The 24,478-nt window shown below is 39.9% G+C and overlaps 1 protein-coding gene across 1 annotated transcript in view; it reads right to left on the bottom strand.

Annotated features, from left to right (window-relative positions):
* Nucleotides 1–24,478, bottom strand: part of atp8a1 (ATPase phospholipid transporting 8A1) — a 107,831-nt gene that overhangs the window by 20,070 nt on the left and 63,283 nt on the right. Inside the window, 9 exon segments of the mRNA XM_032528693.1 lie at nt 109–231; nt 1,872–1,946; nt 9,132–9,242; nt 11,348–11,531; nt 13,456–13,628; nt 17,446–17,510; nt 20,864–21,002; nt 22,774–22,913; nt 23,805–23,889. Coding sequence (XP_032384584.1) covers nt 109–231; nt 1,872–1,946; nt 9,132–9,242; nt 11,348–11,531; nt 13,456–13,628; nt 17,446–17,510; nt 20,864–21,002; nt 22,774–22,913; nt 23,805–23,889 — 1,095 coding nt within the window.

The following is a 24,478-nucleotide window of genomic DNA, read 5'->3' as shown; positions in this document are numbered from 1 at the left end:
ACAACAAATAACTGCAACAAAAAGACCACAGTGGGAACAGTAACAATGTCATCTAATAGCATTTACATCTAGTGGTGTGTGCAATTAAAGAACATAGACTAGTGTTACCTTGGTATTAAAGCCCATTGCATTCTGGGAGGTTTTGTAGAGTTCTGGGTATTTCAGCATGTTCTCTTTTCTACAGGAGCGCTCAAATATTCCCAAAGTGAGAGGCGGCAGAGCGGTAAAGATCTGCATAAGAAAAAACACACCGAGAGAAACATCAGTGAATTTTATGTTTCAATAATTTCTCAAGAAATGAAACTCACACAAGTGGTCACTTCTTTTATTGCTCTGAACTCACTTCAGATAGGAATCATCTAAAACATTCTTAAACATGAAAATTCAATCTTGATCATGGAAACTGTATGTGTGAAAAAAAAAATCTCAAGTCAAAAGGTCCCCATGCTTTTGCAGAATCTTAATTAATCAGCTCTGACTAGTTTGAGCAAAGATCAAAGTTATCTTTTATAAAAGTTACCTACTGAACCTTAAAAGGGAAAATATTTATGCAACCAAAAGCCAAAATCCCTTCGCAAACTTTGCCAAATTCACAACAGTGTACAGTATACACAAGTTAAACAGTGTAATTGAATGTCTAATTGTTAATTATGGTAGATGACCGTCTTCATCATTGTCACCATTTCCACATAGCAGGTTACATTTACAGAAAAAATTGTTTCATTTTGTTCTCCAATTTTCCCATTCATCATTAAAGACCATTGACCTTAAAACCATTCAGGGTTTCTCATTTTGATTTGTCATGCTTCAAGTCTGTTCATATGCAAAATCCATCTCCTATGAACATCTGTGATGCTCTTGACTAAGAAGAGGGAATTTAAGCCTAGCTAAAGTGTAAATTCTTAGTAGTGTTGTAATGTTGTTCCGTATGGCAGCTGCAGAGAGAGGAGTGATGGTATTGTGTGGCTAGGGGGTTCAGTGGGTCAGTTGGTGTGAGTTCCCTGAAGCCCCATCTGGAGTGAGAGTCTGCAGGCCTCAGTCTACAGGACCAGCGGGCCACAGGACATGCTCCACTGAGCTCCTTTCTTATTCAGAGCCAGGCCCAGGAAGATCTCCATTGATGGGCGGATTCAGCCCACTGCTTCCGGCAGACTCCCACTGAGCCGGAGGAATTCCATCAGTTTTTGGATAAAGTCAAAGACGGAACCCTCTTCCCACCCCCCAAATACAGTACTGTTTGTAAGGATGTTTATTATTAAATGAATGCAAAAGGCAGGGTTGTTGAAATATCCTTCTCACATGAAAGTTTATCCCAATTAGGAATGTGGGGAAATTTCACTTCACACATCTCTCATTCATTTGTGTTTATTGAATTAAGTTTATTTTAATAAACAGTTTAAAGTAACATATCAACTCCTTGTGGGCTGAATGCCATGGTATTAAAGATCAGACTTGCAGATGCACATGTTTTACTTCTACTTAATTCATGACAGGTATGAAATATGAGTTCATTAGGAGTGGTCCCATTATAGAGCCCTGAGGGACCCCCTACATCAGCAGCCTGCTCAGTTGCTGCTCCATTCTTCCTATTCTTTTTATCATTCAAACGTAGCTGCCCTTGCTAACTACACTCTTTGGGGCAAGTGCAAATGTTGTTCTTTCGTATTCAGTACATAGTTTAGGGCACAGAGGGAATATGGACTTGACAACAGGTCATAAATAATGGAGATATTTTTCAAGATGTTGATGACATAGTTACACAACAAAGGGATCAGTTTTGGGACACCACAGAAAATCAGTTCTATGTCAGAGAACAATGGGGTGAAGTAGTAAAGTGGGCTCTTTGTATAGTACATTTTATTAACACTCACCACGTTGTATAAACCAATGCACCAGCGTTCAAACAGGATCTGGCCTGAGAAGCCATTGACGAACGCAAACCAGATCTAAGGGAGACAAGAATCACATAAAGAAAGAGTTAGAGCAGCAAAATTAACAACAGAAAGCAATGGTGGTGCAACAGATCTATCAACAACACAGTTTATATTTAAACCAAAATTTCAAGGATGGTTTATATCCAAAATACTCACATCTCCCTTTCACATTCCTGACATTTTGAACATTAACAACAAACTATATGATGAAAACACTAAATCTCTGTAGTATTTCAAATAAGCCTTTTCAGTGTATGCTTTCCATTAATGATAGTAAGAGTGAGTGGTTACTATTATCAGATTTAAGATGGCTCACTCTGTCAACAAAGTAACAACCTATTTTTTTCTATCACACTAAATTAGTTAGTGTCTATGTCAACAGAAACTTCAGAAAAAGACTGCAGGATCTCTTATAAACTAAAAAATTTAAAAAAGTAATGAAAGAGTGAGCAGCGACCGCTAATATACCTTTAAAATCATTGAAAGGCTGATGCATCTTACAATAATGTTCATTTTGGGAGTAAAGCAGGAAAAATAAATGTTTCCTGTCAATTCAAAACTAAATTATGTGGGTTTGTTTGAAGTGCTGACCTGTGGTTAACATGTCATTAGTCTAAGTTTGCCAGGTTTTAAAGGAAATGCAGATGTGGGCCACAATAGGACATATCAGAGAAAAATGAACAACAGTGGAAAAGCCTAGACCTCCAGATGCCACCTCCACAATGCAAAGTGCCAACTGGATTCATCACAGGATTACCTACAAACATTTATCAAGCCCACTATTTCCCTCCTTGATCCTCCTCAAGACAAGTGGGTGACAGACGAGGTTAGTTATAGGAGCAGGGCTGTGGAACTCTGAATGATGGAGACTTTTATATATTATGTCAGGAAAGGGAGATATAGGTAATGTAAACCATATGCTGGGTAGAGAGAAGACTTATATATCTTGATTAGTCATACTTACCTGAACAAAACAATGCCTCGAAGATCAAGACAGAAGCTAGGTATTGGTAGTTAACTAATGAGCTTTCAAGTAGAGAAGTTAAATTACAATATCTAGTAGGAAAAATGGCATGGGTACATTTTTATAAAACTATTGTAAAGCAGATTTGTTTGATGTTTCCTGGAAAAAAACTGCATGTACAATCAGAAGATTGCTTGTATATTGACAGTAAATCAGAAATTGACACTTCTTGATCCAAAACCACGTCTTGCTAATGTCAGATCTGTCAAGGGAACATCAGGGTACTGTGTTTTGGCCATGGCCAACCAAGCATTTCCTTGCTTCATTTAACTTCATTATGAAAGCATGAACTGCTACAAATTCTCAGATTGGGACAAAGCCTATTGGAAGGCCCCACCCGCCTGCTGCCACTCTCTACACGCCCAATACCAATCTGCCACTGGCCCTTTCCATTTAATCGTGTAAGCATATGCATGAAAACAAATGTCTGTCACCCCCACTCACCCACCCTTCATTCCCTGGGTGAAGTGGTGATGGGGGGGGATGGGGCGGGGGGGGGGCCTATAGACAAGGCCTGTGTTTATGTGTGTGTGTCCAGACCCTGCCCCTCAACTCCCCTCTGCCACACCCACCCATCACAGATCCAACCATCCTCTCCATAAGGTGCACTCTACCATGATGTTGTTTCTTTTATATGAGGGGGCCTGTTTTCAAATTCACATGGAATGTTCACTCAAATCTCGGACCATGTGGCTCTGTAACCATGAGAAAGAGGAGGTGTATAGTATATCTGTTGGCAGTGCAAGAATAGTTTTAGGTGTTTTAAGTCTTGGCTTCATGACAAAACATTTAGATGCCGTTGCTATGGATTATATGTCGATGAAACCCAAGCCATGAGGCAGATTCAACCATTAGCGTGGCTCAAGCAACGACAACGAGAGGCTAGCGAGTAGGTCAAACTGCTGAATTAATTACAGCTCTGGGCTGATATATTGTTGTGCTCAGTCAAAAAAAACTCCTATTCATAGCATGTGGTAACTGCCTCACTGTGAGTGTTTTGGCCTGGTCCTTGGGGTCCCAATAGCTTCTCTCTCTTTCTCCTCTCATCTCTTGAGGGACAGATGCATTGATTTGCTCATTAGGGGAAGTACCATGCAGGATTTTTCTTCCTCTTTTCTTCTCCTCATTGAGTGCCACTCAGCAGAGGGGTGTGGCTGGCCTCTCTCCCCGACTGCACATCATGAAAAACAGTACTGGAGAGAAGCAGGAGTTAAGAAAAGAGGGATTGGGCAATGGCTGGCCAATAAGACTTTATGCATATTCATCAACAAATCAAAAATCATTGATTCCAAGGCTGCTCCACAGCTCTGCGGCTCTTGTCTAGAAGTGGCTATGAGGTTTGACGGGGTGGGGGGAGCATGACATTTGTCACCAACAATGTGAGTCCTGATACTCTTAAGCTTAGTACTGCAGAATTGCTAATGGAATGCAAACACAAAGCAAGCAAAGAATGTAAAGGAACATAAAGAGAGCTGATAAATATGCTGGAAATATGTGGAGCTACAAACACAAGCGGTCTTACAATGCCAGGCACGGCCTCTGTGGTTTCATTCAGCGTGCAATGGTCGGCAAGCTTTGCTCTGAAACTCAGACATCTATAACTACACTGAGCCGCACTGAATGAGCTTTGATGTAATTGCCTCATAAATGCCACTTGTCCATCAGCCCCCCTCTGTAGCACCCTGGCAAAGTGTCAATCAAACATGAGTGGCCAGCTGGATCGGTCATCTGAATGAAGTTGCTATGGCTTCCTTTGGAAAGGTCTCTTAGTTTGAATGTGACTGAATTCAATTCTTTTCACTCCTGTCCTTTATTTAATGGTGTAATTTGTTACAAAGTAGGAGTTATGATTGTTGCTTTAAAGCACTGGGCCACATTGTTTAAAAAATATATTTGAGTTATTTTATACCCGCCTTTTTCAATTAGATAGACAGTCAGTCATGTTTCAAGCATGATCATGGTTGAACTGTTCTCTAACTGATTAGGACAAGGAATGCCAAAATTGACAGCATGGATAAAGCCAAAGGAAACACTGTGAAGCAGTTCCAGCTGTCAGTCAATCATCCACTAAAGGGACAGCCTTATATTCTGACTCACAATTAACCCTCAGAAAGTCACAGAAAATCTTGAATGATCATACAAGTGTTCCAAGAGTCTCAGACTAAGTTGCACTCACATTCATGTTTTCCACAATAGCCCCAGAATCATTCCCCCTCCTACTCTATGTCTTTTAAAAAGAGCCAAAGACCCAGTGGAAAGACAGGGAGACGAAAAGAGGCTTAAACACAGAATCTCCCAGTCCTGGTATTCAAGTTGTAACACACACTTTAACAATGATGCTACGAACAAAAAAGGTAAAATTCCCATCAATATCCTTGATTCTCTCCTTGCAAGGTAGCCTGGGAGTTGACGAGAAAAAACATGCAAGCACAAAGGTAAACCTATTTGTGCAACAAAAAAAACGTTTTTAGCCATATCCGGGGTGTGTTAGATGTCAGGGTCTTACAAAACAGGGACATTTGAAATATTGAAGCAGCCTTAAAGTAAAGAAATTTCCTATTATCTACTTGAATCCCTTGAAGCAGCGTAGCACAGGGGGGAGGGGGGAGTTGTGGTTTCAGAGAGCAACAAAAGGTGAGCTAGAAAGAAGCTTGCCCTGCAGACAGAACTATAGATGTTATGTTCCAATTGTAGGAAAAGACCTGCTTTGAAAAAGGCCATGGTATGCTTCACAGGAGTTAGACACACAAATAAATGGATAAACAATGTTAAGAGGGATTTTGAACACATGTTGATGCGATTGTGGCATACAGGTCCAGTTAGGATTCAAATAGGTCAGACCTATCTCCACAGTGCTTTGTTAGCACTGGAGAATGGTTTGGCTATACCACCTAAAAAAATACTCTCTGCCTTAACTATTTCTTAAAACCAATCACAACCGTTTTTGGCGGAGCTAAGCCCCGATAGAGAAAGCGAGAAAAGGAAGGACATCCTGTCATGCTTTCTCCCAGCATTGTACATCCGTTGAGCCAGACTAGAATTTAAATGAAGGGAAAGACAAGGGTTTGCACAGTCTTGAATTTATGTAATATATACATTAGACGTTGTGCCACCTCTTTTTGACTTCAACAGTAAATTGTTGTAGCATCAACAACATTCAGACACACATGTTTTGGCAGACAGAACATTCTGTTAGCTTTAAATTGAATTTTATTTTGGATCTGCATTAGTAGTATGGTCAGTGGTGTGGTATTTTACCTTGAAAAAGGGTAGAATGATCAAACAGTTGCTGTTATATTAAAGAAAGAGACCAACTGCCCTCTTTCACTTCAGGTCACAATAAGCCAGAAGCAGACATGCTGGAATGTAAAAGGTAGTCTACTGATTCTCCATGGTATATAAACAAGAATGAGATCAGAGGTCAAGTGTCACAGAAAGAGGATGACCAAAAGACAATTTAAAAGTGCTCACATGTCCATGACATGTTATGTGGTGATGGTATTTTAAAAGCATAGCATGGCCAGGGAGCACTCTCTAAATTGTCCCCTTTTCAGAGTGCAAAGGCAAATAAGTCTGTAAATCACTTGCTTTCTTTGGCTACTGGGCCCCCTCAAAAAACTTAAGTGTAAGTATATTATCTACGACAAAGTTCTTATTGTACCTAACTAACAAACAAAAAAGCAATGGAGAAATGCACTGGCATTTCACTTGAAATAAAAAGGACAATTTATTGTTATACACATTTGTTTCTAACAAAAAAGTATCCAACGTTAGTATATTACATATAGTACAGCAGTCTCCATTAAAACATTCTGATATGTAGTGTGGCTCAAAGTGTGATTAAAGACTCAGTAGTGATTTCTGAATTTGAATTTAAGAAGACGCAAAGCTCAAGTTGCAGCTTCCATCAGACAAGTGCATGGACGGAAGGTCAAAACATCTGAGTACTCCCGATGATAAAACTGCTGCTCCTGCTGCTGCTCCTGCTGATAGGAAGCACTTAACCTGTCTGGTCATTCTTGGTTATAGCTCTGAACCTGCAATCAGTACGGGGTCTGGTATCTGTCAAATGCCATCAAACCTACCGCACACCAACAGACCAATGTTGGGAGTAACATGTGTGTGAACCTTCGTAACCATCATCCATTGATATACAAGGAGAGGGGTGCTGGGTGGCAATAAACAGACATGTATTACCTGCTCATCATTTTCCATCCAAAGCAAATATTCCTAGATCATCAGTACAGTAAAACATGAATAATTACAGGGTAGATCAAAAAGTCAATGTTTTAATTCACTGTCCTATAGAGGTCAAGTCAAATGTTTTTACATAACACATTTCATACATTATAAAATGTAACACTAAGTGCTTTACATAAAAATGACATAATACTAAGCACTCCATTATATACCGAATACCAGCTGAGATCAGTTGCATTGTTGTTGCTTTTTCAACCAGGGTTGCAGTTTTCAGATTGCATTATGTGCTTGATAATTGCAAAAGGGTTCTCCAATGTTTTCTCGTTTAGTTTTTTAAAATGATATCAGATTAGTAAAAATAATGTGTCTTTGGAAGATTGGTTGCTGATAATGGGCAATGTAGATATGGCATTACAGATCAGCCACCCACTCAGATCAGCTGGTATTCTGTCTATATTGGAGTGGTAGGGAAATGTGTAAGTGACCCCAAACTTTTGACCATTAGTGTATATATAAAATAAGTCTGATTGTCAATATTTTGGTTATTATTTTCACATATTGATACTGAAAAAAATGTTTAGTGTGTCCATTGTTATGTACGTATCTGTCTGTTTCTGCTGCCAACAGTTTAAAATTAAACTAATAATTAATGTAATCCTAGAGCTGAAAAAGAAATGGGTAGCATTGCTAGTAAAATGGATTCACGGGCGCCCAGAGAGCACAGCTGGTAGAGCAGGCGCCCATATATAGAGGTTTACTCCTTGACGCAGCGGGCCCGTGTTTGACTCCAACCTGCGTCCCTTTGCTGCATGTCATTCCCCCCCCCCGCTCTCAAACGGCTTCACAGTTATTCAGATGAGCTGTGTGGATTAATAGTCTAAGGATTTCTGAAAGGCTAGTTTTGCTTTGCCAGACCATCCACACGCTGAAGAGTCTGGCTACTCCACATCGCATTCTAGGATGGGAGAGAAAACGTGCTCTGGTTTATTAGCATTTCCTTAACCAATCACAATCGTCATGGGCGGCGCTAAGCTCCGCACTGAGCCGCTGTAAAATGTTGTGAAAACTCAGATGGGAAAGATCTATCTAGCTATACGATAGTCCTTATAAATCTACAGGAGTTCAAAGTGCTCATATTATGTTCATTTACAGGTTTTACCTAATTGTATTTAGAGTTTGTGCCAGAATAGGTTTATGTGGTTTCATTTTTTTTTTTTAAATCACTATATTTTTGTTGTAATGCACATTGCTGCAGCTTCTCTTCTCACCCTGTGTGTTGAGCTCTCTGTTTTAGCTACAGAGTGAATCATTTCACTTCTGTTCCATCTTTGTTGGGAGTCGCACATGCACAGTACCAAGGTAAGGACTACCAGCCAGTTAGAAGCACAGTATGATGGGGGTGTCAGACTAGTAACTAGGTGATAATTATAATGTGTGTTACAAAGTGATGCACGTTTGTCACGGAAGTAAAGGCTGGACTAAAGTAGAGCTGTTTGGAGATGGTCTCTTTGGGGTGGACTTTGGGCTTTTTCACTTGGTAAACCTATTACGTACACAAAAAGACATACATTATAACGCAATAAAGGAAAGGGAATAAGCCAAAAAGCATAATATAGCACTTTAAAATTCCAACAAAAAGAAAGCAGAAGGAAATGAACACACATGCATCCGGCGCTATTTCCTGCGGCACCTGAGCAATCCCGTCAGTTGAACGTCAAGGATATCGACTACTGATGTTAGATGTAGTTTTCCCCTCATCTCGAGTGTGTGTGTGTGTGTGTGTGTGTGTGTGTGTGTGTGTGTGTGTGTGTGTGGTGTGGTTCTGTCAAGGGCCAGTCAACAGAAATACAAACATGGAAACTCAAACAAGGGATCTTTGCCTTTACACCTAGTCATGACATGTGAATACATTTTAAAGCTTTGCATTAAGAACTGTTTTTTTTGCATGACTCTCAGCCCTTAGAGCTTCTTACCTCAATGATGTAGAGGACAATATTCTTGTAGAAGCAGTACAGGATGCACTTGGCTACACGGTTGTAATTCCAGGCTCCGTGGACGAGCAGCAGATTCTTCAAGTATTTGAACTGTGTGGGAGGGGAGGAAATGGAGAAAAAAATGACAAAATGAATGAATAGCAAAGTCTGTGTACAGTACACTGTCTAATGGTTCCTCATAACCAGAGATCCGTGCTGAAACACTTAAGTAGTTACAGGAACTTCAAGATTAAAGAAAGCAGCAGTGTTTTGTCATCCCCCAGCAGAGAGGACTGATGAGATATTGAAGCCAAAGACTCTCACTAACACATTCCAGAAACGTCGAGTTAAAGATTGTTAGATTAAGAGTTTAGTTGATCAAAATGAAAGTGTTCATATGGGGGTATTGGTCTCCAAAGGCTCAGTATAATAGTTAAATGGCTTTATAATTATACCACTATTTAGGGGGCGTTATGAACTTGCAATTTCAGTGCAATTTCTGGCTGATAAGTGTGATTATATTGGAGCAGAAGTTCGAGGCAATTGTTTCGTCTTAGTCGCCAGTAAATGACTAAACAAAACACACAACCTACTCTTGACTTCTCTTGCCTCTAACAAAATGAAGAGTTCTAAAAATGTCTCAGAAACCATAGCAGGAGGTATGATGAGTAGAATTGCACACAATTTTGTTTATTTGAAGGCATTCTTGTCTTTCAGCATTACCACAGTATTCGTTGGGGAAATGACAGCACAGTGGCAACCCCCAGTTTGTCTGACCCCTCGAATGGTCGGCTCAAACATCAGTTAACACAAACCTGAGCTGATGACAGATGAAGAGCAGAGGTGCCTCTGCCCAAAGCCTCTTCACTCTCCACTTGCTTTAACAGATAACAATGAGCTTTAAAGTAATAAATCTTAGGAACTAGCTCCCTGACAATCTGCAGCAGGAAAGAGCAAAGATCTGATACTCTCAAACATGAATATAAGTCATGTACAGAAAAAGAAAAACACGTTACACAACTTCCAAGGATTGATTTCAGTTTGCAGACGGCAAATTACACTTAATGTACTGTTACGCCAATATATGGAAAACACCACTGGAAGTCTGGAGGTGTAATTTAATTTGATGCTGGAACACAACCTAAATGGATTCTATGAGGCCACCTGTCTTTGAAAGGCATACACTTTTACATGTCATGCCGATTGATGGGGGCACTTAAGACATATCCAAGTCTCTTGAATGGTAATTGCATACCGAAGCACAGAGAGCGTACTGTGTTTTAGTCAGTTACTGGTTTCCTATTCTCTCAAGCCCCGTGGCTGTAATAGAAACATGATGTACTGAGTAGTGTGCTGTGTAGAAACACAACCATGACACAGGAACTCTGTGTCTGTTGTTGCTTATGGGTATCACATATCGCTGCAGAGTTTGAGACAAACTGGTTACTAGGATGTAAGAATGTATTTAAGAAGTAGCATTCTGCCGGAATCTGTTTCTGTATGGTTATGTTGGGAGTTAGGTGTCACCAGATGCTTGTTTTACAGAGGTTACTACTCCACTGTATAAGTAATGACCTATTGTTACTGGGAACAATGTGCCAAGCTATCAATAACACATATTACACTTGAGACAACGATGACAATACTGACAATGTGTGGAATATGACTTTTAGAAGATGGAAATGGATGGACATGGATATATGCATTGCTGCCAAATTGAGGACATTCCCCTGCAACTTAAAAGAAAACATATTTATCAAGTTACATTCCCCTTTTAACACTGCCAAAGTGTAAAATCTGGTCTTCTAGTCTTATTTTCATTTTATGTACATAATTTAACTTCAGGGTGTCAGTGTGCAAATATTTTTGTTCCAATAGAAAAGAATTAAACAATTACAGTTACTTTTACATTGTTTAGCTCTACTATATTGAGTCTTAACGACTGTATTCTGTTAATCTAGTCTGTACATTATTGGCAGTTAAGCAGCTAATCAATCATGCATCGGCATACTTTTTTCTTACCACTCTCTGAGTTGTCAAATTTACTCTACAAGTTATAATTTAGTATTATTATTTATTTTAATATAAATAACAACTGGTAAAGTTCCCACTTTAGAGATGTCTTCCATCTCCGACTCCTAAAGAGAGAACAACATACTTTAACTTAATATGTTGTGTTATTCTCACTTGGTGTAAACCCTTGCCATTGTGCTCACCTGGGCAATCGAGTAGTCAGAGGAGTTTGCAGCTTGCAGACCCTCGTTGCCGGAGATTCCCACACCGACATGAGCTGTCTGGATCATTCCCACGTCGTTAGCACCATCACCAATGGCCAGCGTGATCACCTTCACCTGTTTCTTTACCATCTCCACCACCTCTGACTTCTGAAGAGGAGATACTCTAAAAGGGAGGAGTAGCACAGGGGATATTACAAAATGTATATTTAATGAAACTAGCTATTGATTTGTGGTAATCAGCAAGTGCTATTAACGTGGTAATATCAGTTGTGGTAAAATTAGTGCTACAACAGTGAGACATACAGTATGCAGTGCAAAGGATAGGCAAGACATATATTATAAGAAGAGTAGATGTAAGATTATACAGTACATATTACACAGGAACATATTGTCCAAGAAATTCAATTTCCTACTTTCCCAGAATTTGGGCAGTATAATTGCGGTGTGCATACAATAATATTATAATAATATAGATCAGCACTTGGCAAAAGCCAAAGCTCTTCCTTCACTTTATAGAATTGTAGGTTGAGGCAAAGTTGTCACAGTTGTGCCAAACTGTGTGAACACCCTAAAAATAAACATTTGTGCAGAATATTTCTTTAGGAATCACAAAAAAGCAGGTGCCAAGGTGTCAAAGAGAAGAAAGTCCTTGTAGAGACTGCTTCTGACTTTACCGAGTACCTGATAGCATAGTGCTCAGACCTGTATGTAGTACTGACTTACGGACTTCTGTCCGAAGGAACACTCAGTGAGTTATTTTGTATTCATCGCCTTGATATGTGCTTTTGGATCACCATTTGGCAGAGTTGCTTAGAATGTTTCAAAGTCTTATGGCACCATTTCTGAAGAGTCCATCATGTTTTTTTAATCCTCCGTGTCCTCCTGGGCTACTTGCGACTGCGTGTGCAACTGCTTTAAATCTACTGTATACTGTTGTAATGCTTTATACCAACAGCAAAGTTGGCAGTGATGAGGACTGTATGGGGAACTGGGCACTACTGTTGTAAAGACTACTGGTTATATTCTGGGAGATGTATTTCCCCTTTTTACTGCTTTTTCTTGAGACCCTGTAAGACCTTTCTTACTAGGCCCATTAAGTAGAGCCAATCATTAGGTGATGATTGGGACACATCTCATAACTCTTCCTGTACAAGACAAGACATCAAACTAAACTGTGTGCCCTCACTGACAGCAAAGTCTGTAGCCTCCCACACAGGAGCGTCCTCTTACTGCAGCAGAAGTTTGGGGGTAGTGCGCAGTACAGAAAGTCTCCAGAGATAATGTCGTAAACTGCTAGCTGTCTGAGGCTGTGAAATTGTTAATGTTTATGTTCTCCGTGGTTTAAGAGGCCTCATTCATCTCCTGGTGTCTCTTAGTGCCCACAGAGTGTGCACAAGGTAAAGTTAGGTAGAGGTTAAGGAAAAATAAATACAAATTTGATGTAACGCACTGAGTCATAAGGTTTACTGTTGTTCTGAAAACGTGGTGCTGATTTCTGGCCCCAGACCCAGTCATGGTTGCTTGAGTACTTAAGTACTTCCTATTATTTTTGTGGCCTGGGCAGGTCAACAGTGTACTGCACAATGTTGAAAGTTACCATTTAAATTTATAACTATCACACTTTTTAAACTGCTGCCATAAAATACTCAATGACCATTGTGGTAAAGACATAATACCTCATTGTTCAATCACATAGCTTTTAATTGAATTTAAGTCATTTTAAAGAAAAACAATGCCCGACATGACTTACTTTCAGCTTCTCATTTGTGAGGATTTGCTCCATTTCTTAGTTTTATATGATTGCTAAATCACTTTCAGGTAGTGATAGTGGGGCTATTGGTCAGACAAAAACAGGCAAGTCTTAAGTTTAAGAACTTTCCATCTGTATATCAATATAAAGTTTTGATCTGCTGCATTAACATGGATTAATGACCCCAGTATTGTATAGTATTTAAACACACATTTTGTGGTGTTTTTCAAGTGCAGGAACAGACGTAAAGTCTTTGCAGTAAGAACACTTACTTTCCTTTCGGTCAGTGGCATTTATTGTCTCTGGTTTATTTTATTGTTTCAGGAGTAAATCTTACCTGCAGCATATGACAGCTTTACAGGACAGGGCGAGGTCCAGGAAGTACTGTCGCACTCCAAATGCAAGGGCGTATTTGAGAGTCTTCCCGTCAATAATGAGAGCAAAGTCGTTCTCCTTGTAGAGGGCATCTCCCAGCATTCCACAGTGGTGGCTGAGTGCTTCCCTTGTTCTCTGTGTGATGAAAAGCATGCAATTAATCTGAGTTTAAAAAGCGCAATTAGTCACTATAAGTTCAAACCTATAGTGTTAAAGTTGCTATAGGAGAAATGCAATGTAATTAGATGAGATTAGATAGCAAGTTGTTTTGCCCGGGTGGATTGGTTTGGAAGAATCTACAGTGCAAGCTGATTATGATTAATTAATTTATAAGTCAGCAAGGTTGTATTTTATTTTAAAAACCCTATGCCAATTTGTTAACACATACAAACATATTTAACAATAATTATAATACCTCTCTCAATGTGTGAGTGTTTGTGTGTGTCAGTTTTTGTGCGTCTTGTTGGTGAGCTGCCAGCTCCTTTCCTGCTGTTGTGTTTTCGTTGGCTCTCCCCCCTCCCTGTCTTTCTGTTTTTTTTTCCCTTTAAATTTTTTTGGGTCCTGGGAAGCATTCCTATGTCCCAGTGTATTGTTTAATTGAATAATACAAATTTGATCAAAAAAATGTATTAATTATCAACTTTTGTTTACGCTTTTGGGGAAAAAATAAACTGTCAAATGGTTTTGTTAATTTTAACATTTTTTATTTGCATTATTCCAAAGGCTGAGAAACATGCATAATAGGTATGATTGATACTGAACCACATTAATTTTTGAATATCTGTTCTCGTATTATAGCCTATTTATTATTTCTTGTATATCCTGTGTGTGTGCTGTGTGTTGCTGCTGTAGCACTGGCATCAAAAGTCTATCTAATATGATCTAATTCAAATCAGTGTTAAATAGATGACACAGATCTGTCCACTCTTCTTACTAATCCCAAACAGCTACAGAGCAGCTGCTCTCGACATTTTAGATATTTATTATGTTTCCCATGCTTATTACACTCAGACCTTCGCTCTGAGGTGATAACACAACGCAACTTCTGAGAATGGATCATGTTTACTTATACAGTATATACAGCTTTGATGATGAGTGATGAAGAAAAGCCATAAACATGATGAGTGATGATGAAAAGCCATAAATATGAGACCTGTCCTGGTATACGGACATGTGGACTGGATGGATGAAGTGGTGAGATCATCATTGTATTCATCATTTAATCATCTTCCATACAGATGGTGAAGCCATTAGGAAATACAATGTGTAACCACTTTCTCAGTGACCGGTAGATAATACATGTGTATTTTCAATAAAATAATATAATAATATTAGATTATGTTATTTTTTTATAAATTACCTGGCTTGAAAAAAAACAAAAATATAATAGAAGCACTTCTTGCAATAAAATGATATCCCTTATGCTAGTGTGCAAACTGTTAAATGACTGTAAAGACAGTTTTAACTGGGCAGAAACAAAGCAATGATACAATGCAAGGCATCAAACCTAATGTGCCATGCAGATGCTCAAACAGGTATAATCATTAAAAAACGGTGGCCATTAGTAGAACTGAGGGAGGGAGGGGTCCGGCCTGGTGTTGAGGTCAGATATGTCAAGGCAGTCAGATTGTACCAGGGGGACCAGGCAATATTCGCTTGGCATAACAAAATTCTGAAACCCCAGCTTAAAGGAAATATTTGGAGAAAGGGGCTTTACGTTTCACAAAGCGAGAAAAGGAGAGTGAGAGACACGCACAGAAAGAGATGATGGATTAACAGAAGAGAGAAACTGAGCAAGAGGATACAAGCAGAAAACAGCTGCGAGGACTTAACCATCCCTGATGGGGTCTGTAAAACAGCAAGAGATGGTGAGCAGTGGGCTTGCTTGTGCTTGTGTGTGTAGGAGAGAGAGAGACAGGGAGAGAGCGAGAGAGAGAGAGAACCACAGGTCAGGTTGTGATATCTATATTCAGCCACAGAGGAAAAAATTGAATCCTGTCTATGTTATTTAACAAAGTGATTTTAGATGACATCTCAAAGTGTAAGTGCATGTGTGTGTGCGCTTCGCATAAGCCAGTATAGCATATGTATGAGAAAGAATTCACTATGTTTGGGCACAATCTATTCATCACATAGTGTGATAAGCAAAGTTTGCCATTTCGTCAAGTAGGGCAGCCATTTCCCCCCTAATTTCCACTGAGGAATTTTAGCACTAATGCTACATGTCTCCTCCTAAAGCCTCTTTGTTATGGCTATAATGACCAGTTTAGCCTATGTGACTAGCTGGTGTTTGGCTTTGGAATGGGTTTGTGCTGTCCATTCAGAAATCCACAAGAGCTTCCCATAAAGACTGAGCTCTATTGTTGATATAGCTCTTGAGTGATACAGCCAACAGGACATGACACTCATGATGTGGAATCTGGACAATTGTATGGATGTAATGTCATCATCCGTCTCAGACTTGAAGCCACCCACAAAGGGGACCTTTGACTTTTTATTGAGTGTTTTTCTCCATTTTTGTGATAATCTCTTTGTTTTACAGAAAAAATTAAATAATGTGGCCCATTTCTCTCTGACTGTACTTCTTTTAAGATTAAGATACTGAGTGTAAGTGTAATAAGTGTGGATAGCTCTTTGAATGATTAAACATGATGACTGGAAGACCAGGCTGTTTAAAATGACCTAATAAAGCATCTGGGAATTTTAGTTCTAGTAAGATTTAGTAGAAATAATGTCTAAAACTCTGTCCTCCCTTTGATAAGCATTTCTAAACACAGCAAAGGGGAAAGACATGCTCCAATTACTCTCTTTCACAGCACACATGCACTCAGAATAACCAGCCCTGCTGCCCGGCCCTCTGTTCACTGGGCCTCCTCAGTCTTGGTGGAGAGGTTTCTCCCTTTGCACTTTAACAAACTGCCTTATGTAAGCATCTGTTCAACCACAAGAGAATGAAAGCTGACATTTCAAAGCGCTGGTCCGCATGCTTCATGAATGCACCAACCCCAAATTTCTACCTCAGCTTCATTTATCACGCTTAATGACCGGCTGACAGAGTGAAGGCCGTCCGTCATCACCCCCAAACACCCTCCTGCTGCTTTCCCGTCCCATTCCACTTCTTTTCACCATTCGCCCGTTGTCCAACAAACTAAACCCAGTCGATCTTCTCCTCCATCTGTGGCTCCTCTGCTTAGCTTACTCCTGCCGGAAGTGCAGGGACTTGCCCTTTTCAATCTCAGAAACAACAGACAAGCCTCTCCTGCCGGGGGGTCAACAGACTTCTCTGCTGGGTGTCTTAAAGATGTTGAAGGCAGATTTGGGATGTGTGTTGGCTGTGTGTGTGGAAGGCTCCCTGTGGCCTCTTCCCTTCAGGTCAAGACAGCTTTTTCACACGGATTGGGTGATGAAATCTGGGGATTATTTTACTCAAGGACATCCTAATGATGTCATAATTCTACCCTCAAGATCACAACTACTGAACAACTAAAACTACTCTAGATATTATAGGTGCCAAATGTTTTATAAATTTAGTATAACGTTCTATATTTGGATTACAATCTGCCAAAACAACATCATAAATCAATCGTAAATTATATTTGTATTGAGTCATTGTTAGTCTTGACCTCTGATGCATCCTTGCTAGTGTAGCAAACAGATATAGATTGATCAATAGCGGGATTGTGTTGATAGTCAGCTGTTTTGAAAATGCTGGAAGATGCATGAGGAAAATGGCAATTAGGTTATTTTGTTTTTAGCACTGGAATAGATAAATTAAATTAGGAATAAATTGAATGACTGATCCCAAAAAAAAAAGAGTTATGCATAGACTAGAAGAAGCAAAAGTCTCCGTACAATATTTTGTAAAGCAATGAAAATCTTTATGTGCTTGGTGAAGTTTTGGCTTGTATGCAAAGACATTAGTTTTTGAATGGGCAGAATGCTAAATACTCACATCAAGGGTGTCTTCATTGATCACAAGCATGCCCATGTTCTTGGTCAGTAGTTTGCAGGAATGTCCTATGATGAAACAGAAAAACAAGAAGATTACATTATATGTTTCAAAAAGCACATTTAGAAGACTTAAAAGGCTGCAAAGTCCACACGTATGTAGGCAGGAAAGACTTTAAATGAATTAAATTAAATTGTAGTGTACCTTAGATTTAATATCCTGATCCTAAACTGATCTGATTATGGCTCAAACACACACACACACACACACACACACACACACACACACACACACACACACACACACACACACACACACACACACACAGATTAAATACTGTATATAAAACAAAAAAGAAAAAAAGAAAATTAATCAAATAACTTTTTGTAGCAAAACCTTTTAAGAGACACCAATTAAAATGTTGCAGGTCGGAGCCGGTGTCTCGGTACATGACTAATGAGTTTGGTTTATAAGAGTTTGTGTTTCCTGTTTTAATAGGCAGTTACAACTCTGAGTTAGCCAACATGGCACCCTGGGGAGCGTTCTCCTCAGCCCTTGGCTGGGACAGATGCTCAGGGTCACCAGTAAGGTGGTAGAGGGAGCCTCCCATTGGGGAGAACAAAAATGTTTCATGAACCAAAGACTGAAGCCTTCAGTTCACAACCTTGGCTGTATGAAAGGGCTGCCATCTGTGGCATAACCACATGAATATTTGTGGGCTTCAACACTTTGCTTCTGTCTGGAAAGAAATTTTAGTTTCTTTAAGGGGGTTACCACAAAGCCCATGTTTTGTAAATACATGGGTGGCATTTTCTATGAGTGAAACTGAGATAAGATTGCACAAAACACACAAAAACACACAGTCAAACACAATAATGCGCACAAAGTACACGCAGAGGGGGCCTTGCATGAGGAAATGAGAGGGTTTCACCTCCGGAGTCAAAACCAAACAGTGTTGGGGTCTGGGTCTGGCCGATTGTTTTCTTAAGTGCAAAGGTGCAAATGTCAAAAAATTTGCCAATGTGAGGAAAACGTCTCCCCATCTTTACTCCCTTCCCCCTTGTCAGTTCCTGCCACAGCCCTTCCGCTTGATGTGTTTACCTTAAGCTCATTTGACTGTGGCCAAACTACCCTTTTTTATTTCACCAGAGAAAGTTGAATTCCTGGTCTTTCTCCATCTCAGCGGAACTAAACACTGCTCCCAAAGGACTTGAGGAATGTGTAACAGGGACACTCCAGTCACAGTAATCTCAAATGTTGCAACTGCAGCAACAAATAAAAGGTTCAGTGGGGAACTTTTATTTCTTTTAAAACAACAACTTTTTGTCATATTTCCTCAAACTGTCAAAATATTATCAAGACTGTGTTTTGCTGCACTCTCTTTTTAGATCAACAACAGTACACTGCAATGTGTTTCTGAAAACATTTAAGGCAAGAAATAGGCAATGCAGTAACATAATCTTGATTCATATTTGATCAGCGGTACATAGTTTAACAGCTAGATAAGAGTTTAGGAGCAGTGATTGACCCCAAGTTAGACTTCTCGGCTCTGATTGGTTGTTTTTCTTCGGGCGCTGTGGAATCTTGAAAATGCCATTAGGAGCATGAGGAGGAGGCAGAGGAATCAGATTTTTTCAAGGATGGTATTAAGCACTACTGGCAGGATATATTCACAGATTGAGCAAATATCACAGACAGTCTTTTGTTCTTATATCATACAATGTTTACCTACAGCGAGATCTCACGATTTTGGGAGGAAGAAAGTGTACTGAAAATAATGACTGCACATGGTTAAGCAGGTGGGAAGGCATATTTGTGAAATAAAATAAGGGCTTGTGTGTCTCTATGTTGAAGGGGAGGATGCACCTTCTGGCCAATTTAACACAGAATTGTTTATGTGCTTCTCATCTGTAATACCGTCATAAAAGTAAGTAGTGTTTCCCAACTAGCTGAAGAGCGGGCACTTTCCCTTCCTTAAGTAGTAGTTCTGACCTGTCCTAAGCGTTACGTACAGAACGTTTAACTCCCCTCAACAAACAACTCACAGCACTGGGAGCATGTCCCAGAGCAAACATGGTTCTTTCCTCAGACAGCCAGACACAGTGTCAGAGTAGTTCTTGTGCAACATGTCATGCTAGTTCAAGATTAGAAACAAACTGAAACAATGACAGTCTTTACAGCTTGAGATTAAACAGATCTGCGGTGCCTCAATATCAATAATTTGTAAAAAATAAAAATAAAAAGTAAACTCCACTGCATTTTTGCTCAATATCCTGTGCCAAGAGTGGCATTTGGGTGGTTCAGGCCACCCCGAAACATGGAAAAATTGAAATGTGATTCACCAGTCAAATGTGGTAAAATGTGCACTATAACCCTGGCAATGGGGATCATCTTTCAGTGAGGAAAATAGTAAAAAAACAAAGTCAATATTGAGCAGAAATTTTACAGAGCAACTTAGTCAAATGGCGGTCCTGTAAAAATACTTCCAGTGAGCATATGCTTCTGCAGAGCTCCGTCACATCTGGGCACGGTGGGCACAAAGGGCTGATTCAGTCAGGTCACAGTGGTAGGTATAGCCACAAATGGAGGTACTTTCATATCTCTGGACTCCGTGTTTAAATGTTGGCTGCATTCAAGGTAGATCCGTTTGTAGTAGTACTCCACATCTAAGAGCTGTAATACCAGTACCAATTAAGGAAATTGAACTGGTACTAGTGGACTTGAGTTAGTCATTCACGTGCCTGATAACATCTGCAAGGCTAAAACCTCTGGGGGAGCCAGATACGTGAGAGCTGCCTCCTTGTGTACATATGAATGTTATTTATTTCATGTCAGTGCAGTGTGCTCATACATCATCTCGCATTCTACGACAGATGCTTTTGCTAGATATGTGTGACAGAGAAGCATTCAGTCAGTCACTAGTTTGTCTTGCTGGGTGAAGAATGACCCCAGGACTGACAGGAGCAATCAATCACAACACAGACCAGGTTCACCAGTGACTTTCCATTGGTTTGAAACCAAGTGCACAAGCAGGGCATACTGCACAAACATGAATTGGAGTATGTGGGTGAACAGTCTTTAATGTAACTTATTTTTTCATTATAGGGTCACCTATCTACCTTAAAAGGGGAACTCCACTAATTTTACATGAAGGTCAGTTTACCAACCACGAGGACTATATCTCGGTTTAGCTTTGAAATTTCATTTTAACAGAAAGCCTGCATTACCAGCTGGAGATGTAGGGTTTGAAAGTAGTGGGCACCAAGGAGGCAGGAGGGGTCTAATGATTATGCAATTGAGTGGTATTATGGGAAATATAGCATCCAGTGTTTTTGTACCTTTTGACTTATACTAAAGAATAAAAGTCCAAATCTTGAGTGAGTCTCCCAACTTTATGGATGTGTGGCTGTCTGGCTCTTACCAATGTTAATGGCTGTTTCCTGTTTGTCCCCTGTCAGGATCCATATCTTGATGTCCGCCTTCATTAGAGTCTCAATGGTCTCGGGCACCTTATCCTGGAGCTTGTCCTCTATCGCTGTGGCCCCCAAGAGCTGGAGGTTCTACACCAGAAATGAGTAAAAGACAGAGAAAAAGTCTTTAACAAAAAGCCAGTAAGTGGCGGTCAGAACAGAGGAAGGCCTTTAAAACGTCATGTGTCAGACAAACATGTGAGCCGGGATTGTGTCACTCACTCAGTCATGTTTTTCCCTTCATCAGCTGCACTTGTTTATCACCCCGAAAAAATGGAACAGGCTTAAGAGGTTTTTGGGTCAGTTACTGTGCCTCTGTGTGTATCTGCAGACACGATCTCTCCCACACAAAAACACCCACAAAATACTGTTGGTGTTTTTCCCAGAAACCTTGGTGGTTCTTTGGGGCTGGTTGTGGGCTCATATGGGCCCATCACGGGGCCAAAGATTTGACAAGACCCAGGGGTAGAAGGGAGACAGGAGTCAGCAGAAGAGGAAAGGCAGGGGAAGCTCTTTAATTTGCGACCTGAGACCTGCTGCCTATACATCTGTAGCTCTGTCCTCTCTAATCATTTTAAACCACACAGCACAGGAAGAACATGACTATAGTTGAAATGTCCTCATTTGCCTGTTTGATGTGAATTGTTGTTATGTTCCTGTGGGTTTTGTTAAAGGCACTTTGTGGATTATATATATACAAGAACAACTTGGATCAAGATTTCAACCCCTAAGCTAGGGTGGGACCATAACGCTGGTAGATGCTGTCTGGTGTTAATGAATTAACCAGAGTCCAAGAAACTGTACACTTCTGAATTCACTAGCTGCTGTGGAGAGTCAGTACTTTCCTACTCTGATCCTTATGTTAAAGAACAGAAGTATTAACTTTGCAAACAGCAGTTTGGGAGACCACAAGACTGACCATTTGCATTGAACACTGGCCTCCTGATTGTCTTTCTGGAAAATTCTGTCCTGGCCGTTTCCTTCAAAGACTGAAGCAGTTTACGGTTATATGTACACACTCTGGAATATACTGTAGTAATATGAGGGTAGGAAAATCGAAGAAGGATTCCGCAAATCATACAAATATCATACAATTATACCAATTAACTATTTTCAAAAGCACAGTACCGTAAAAGTAATGTAATGGAAAACCATCAAAGAGAATGATATTGAGTGAGGATTATGTATTAAAGAAGTACAACATCCTCTCAATACAAAACATAATGACAAAGGAATGGTAAGGTTTGTATTATGAATTTATTCCTATCAAGGCTGAATTTAGTTCGTGAGATGATTAAGATGAGTAGGCGTAACTTCCGATGACTGATTTCACACAGTGTTGGAATGTCTGTGTTCAGATTTTTACTGCAACTCCACTGTGCCCCCATGTGGCGTTGTGTGAATTTCAAAATATGGGTGGCCCTGAGGAGCAATAAACCCCAAGCCCTGGCAGCATCAGTGCCACACTCTGCCCATTAAGCAATGTACATAAAAATGTTCCTCTCGGAAAGCTTTTATGTTTATTTCATGATGGATAGCCTCCATTTGTTTTGGGTAGCCATGAAGAACTTGCCAAGCGCTTGATTTACAACCGTGGCTTCCTGTGTTTGACTAGCGCTTCCACATAGACCCACCTCACAGAAAACCAATTCCACCTGCTGGTGAACGCATGAATCTCTCCCACAAAAACAAACCTTTTTTTTTTCTTTTTCTTTTAACCTTTCCGGGTGTGACTGCACTGACCCCATAAGCCTCTTACATCCACAGACATAATGGCGGGACTATTTAAGGGAACATAACAGGAAGTCATGGCGTCAGGAACTGACACCACACAAACATGTCAGTTGTTCACTTTGCAAACCTTTTCTATCAGTTCGTAACTCTCCTCCAGTTTCAAGGATCTGTTCTGCAGGGAGGTGCAAGCTCTGCGGTAGATCTCCAGCCACTGCTGATAGGACGACTCACTGACGTCTGTTGCTGCAAAGCACAGAGTGCGCAGGCCTGGAAGAGGAAAGGAGCATCACAACACCTGGGTCAAAACATCCACACTTATTACCAATTGACATGACTTCTTGAGTTTTTCAATACTTTTTCTTGCCATTTTGACATCTTATGGCATTTTATATCATGTTTAGGGTGACTTATCAACATCTAGCCAGGTATAACAGGTGGCAAATAGTCGTCTATGCACACTCTGGTATAATGTATTTAACAGCTAACATAATTACCTACCTGATACTATGCTAATGCAGCAAATCCCACCCATCTAGGCACTTCTGACACAGTTTTACCTGGATTTAAATAACATGTATATAGTATCTGTGCAGTGTATTGTATCAGTGATTGTGTTTGTGGTTGAAAGTTCAAATATCTGAATAGAATTGAGCATTATAGATTCTCTGTTCGATGCAAATACCATTTAGGAAAGATCAAATATGTAGTTAATAATAGTTCAGTCTTCTTGTCAGTGTGATAAAGGAAGTTATATTTTATTCAAGCCTCTCCAAGTTACAGTGACTGAAGATCTTCACAATCTGACCTGAATGCTATATTTAGCCTACATCAAATATTCCCAATGACATCATTTTTGCTGGTGTCTCACAAGGGGGCAGTATGAACACAGAACAAAAGGGAGAGTCTCTGATGCAGTTTCTTTCAGCATCACTGCGTTAGATTAAGAATGCTTCAGCATACTCATATTAGGATTTACTGTTCATCAGGTAATGACAAATGAGGATAAGCTCTAACGAAAAGAAAACTACTTCTTCTGCAGCTGATGATCAAGTGGTGATAATGGCCAGACAGAAATGTGGGGAGCATACTGTGTACATTAGAAGCATCCTAAGAGAGGTTTGACTTTTAGCAGACAGGGGGCGATGTATGTCCACTCACCCTCAGTGGCAAACTGTTCCAAGTGCTTCAATGTGATCTCTTTGTACCTAGAGCTGTCTGCCAGTCGGTCATAGATCACTGTGTCCTGAAGGTAAACAAACACTTATTGGTTATTGACACCCAGAGTGGAATGAAAGGAACCTCCTGGACCTGGGCTACTGCACAAATGAGTGTTATCGGGTGGAATATAGCTGTTTCTGTTGCCCTTTCTACTCAGATTCGCCCCAAAAATCTTTTTGTTTTGAAATCATCTTTAAAAAGGCAGTTTCAGGGGAATTAATTATTTCACAACAAATGTATCTGGATCTCGTAATCGATACATTATTCTGAGTAATGTCTTGAAACAACATTAAAAACCATCCATTCATTAAAGAGTTTAGCATCAAACAAAAATAAGTAATAGTAATGACTTTTTATGCATTTAGCATTGTCCTTATTACTATTACAAAACAAAAATTGTGCCAAACAAAAAGACACATTAGGACCTACTTAATGGATACTAAATGAATTTGTATAACCTTTATTTTGCAGAGATACCCATGTGTGAAATATGGTGATCTTGCTTTATGCTGCTGCTCATTGAAAAGATTTCCTGATAAGAGCGAGCGGCAATAAGGGGAGGAGAGTGTTCAACACTGGTGTGAGAGTGTGTGTGTGTGTGTGTGTGTGTGTGT

The sequence above is a fragment of the Etheostoma spectabile genome, chromosome 10 (assembly GCF_008692095.1).
Source record: "Etheostoma spectabile isolate EspeVRDwgs_2016 chromosome 10, UIUC_Espe_1.0, whole genome shotgun sequence".
In the NCBI taxonomy this organism is placed as follows: domain Eukaryota; kingdom Metazoa; phylum Chordata; class Actinopteri; order Perciformes; family Percidae; genus Etheostoma; species Etheostoma spectabile.
This window is presented reverse-complemented; position numbering and strand designations above follow the sequence as displayed.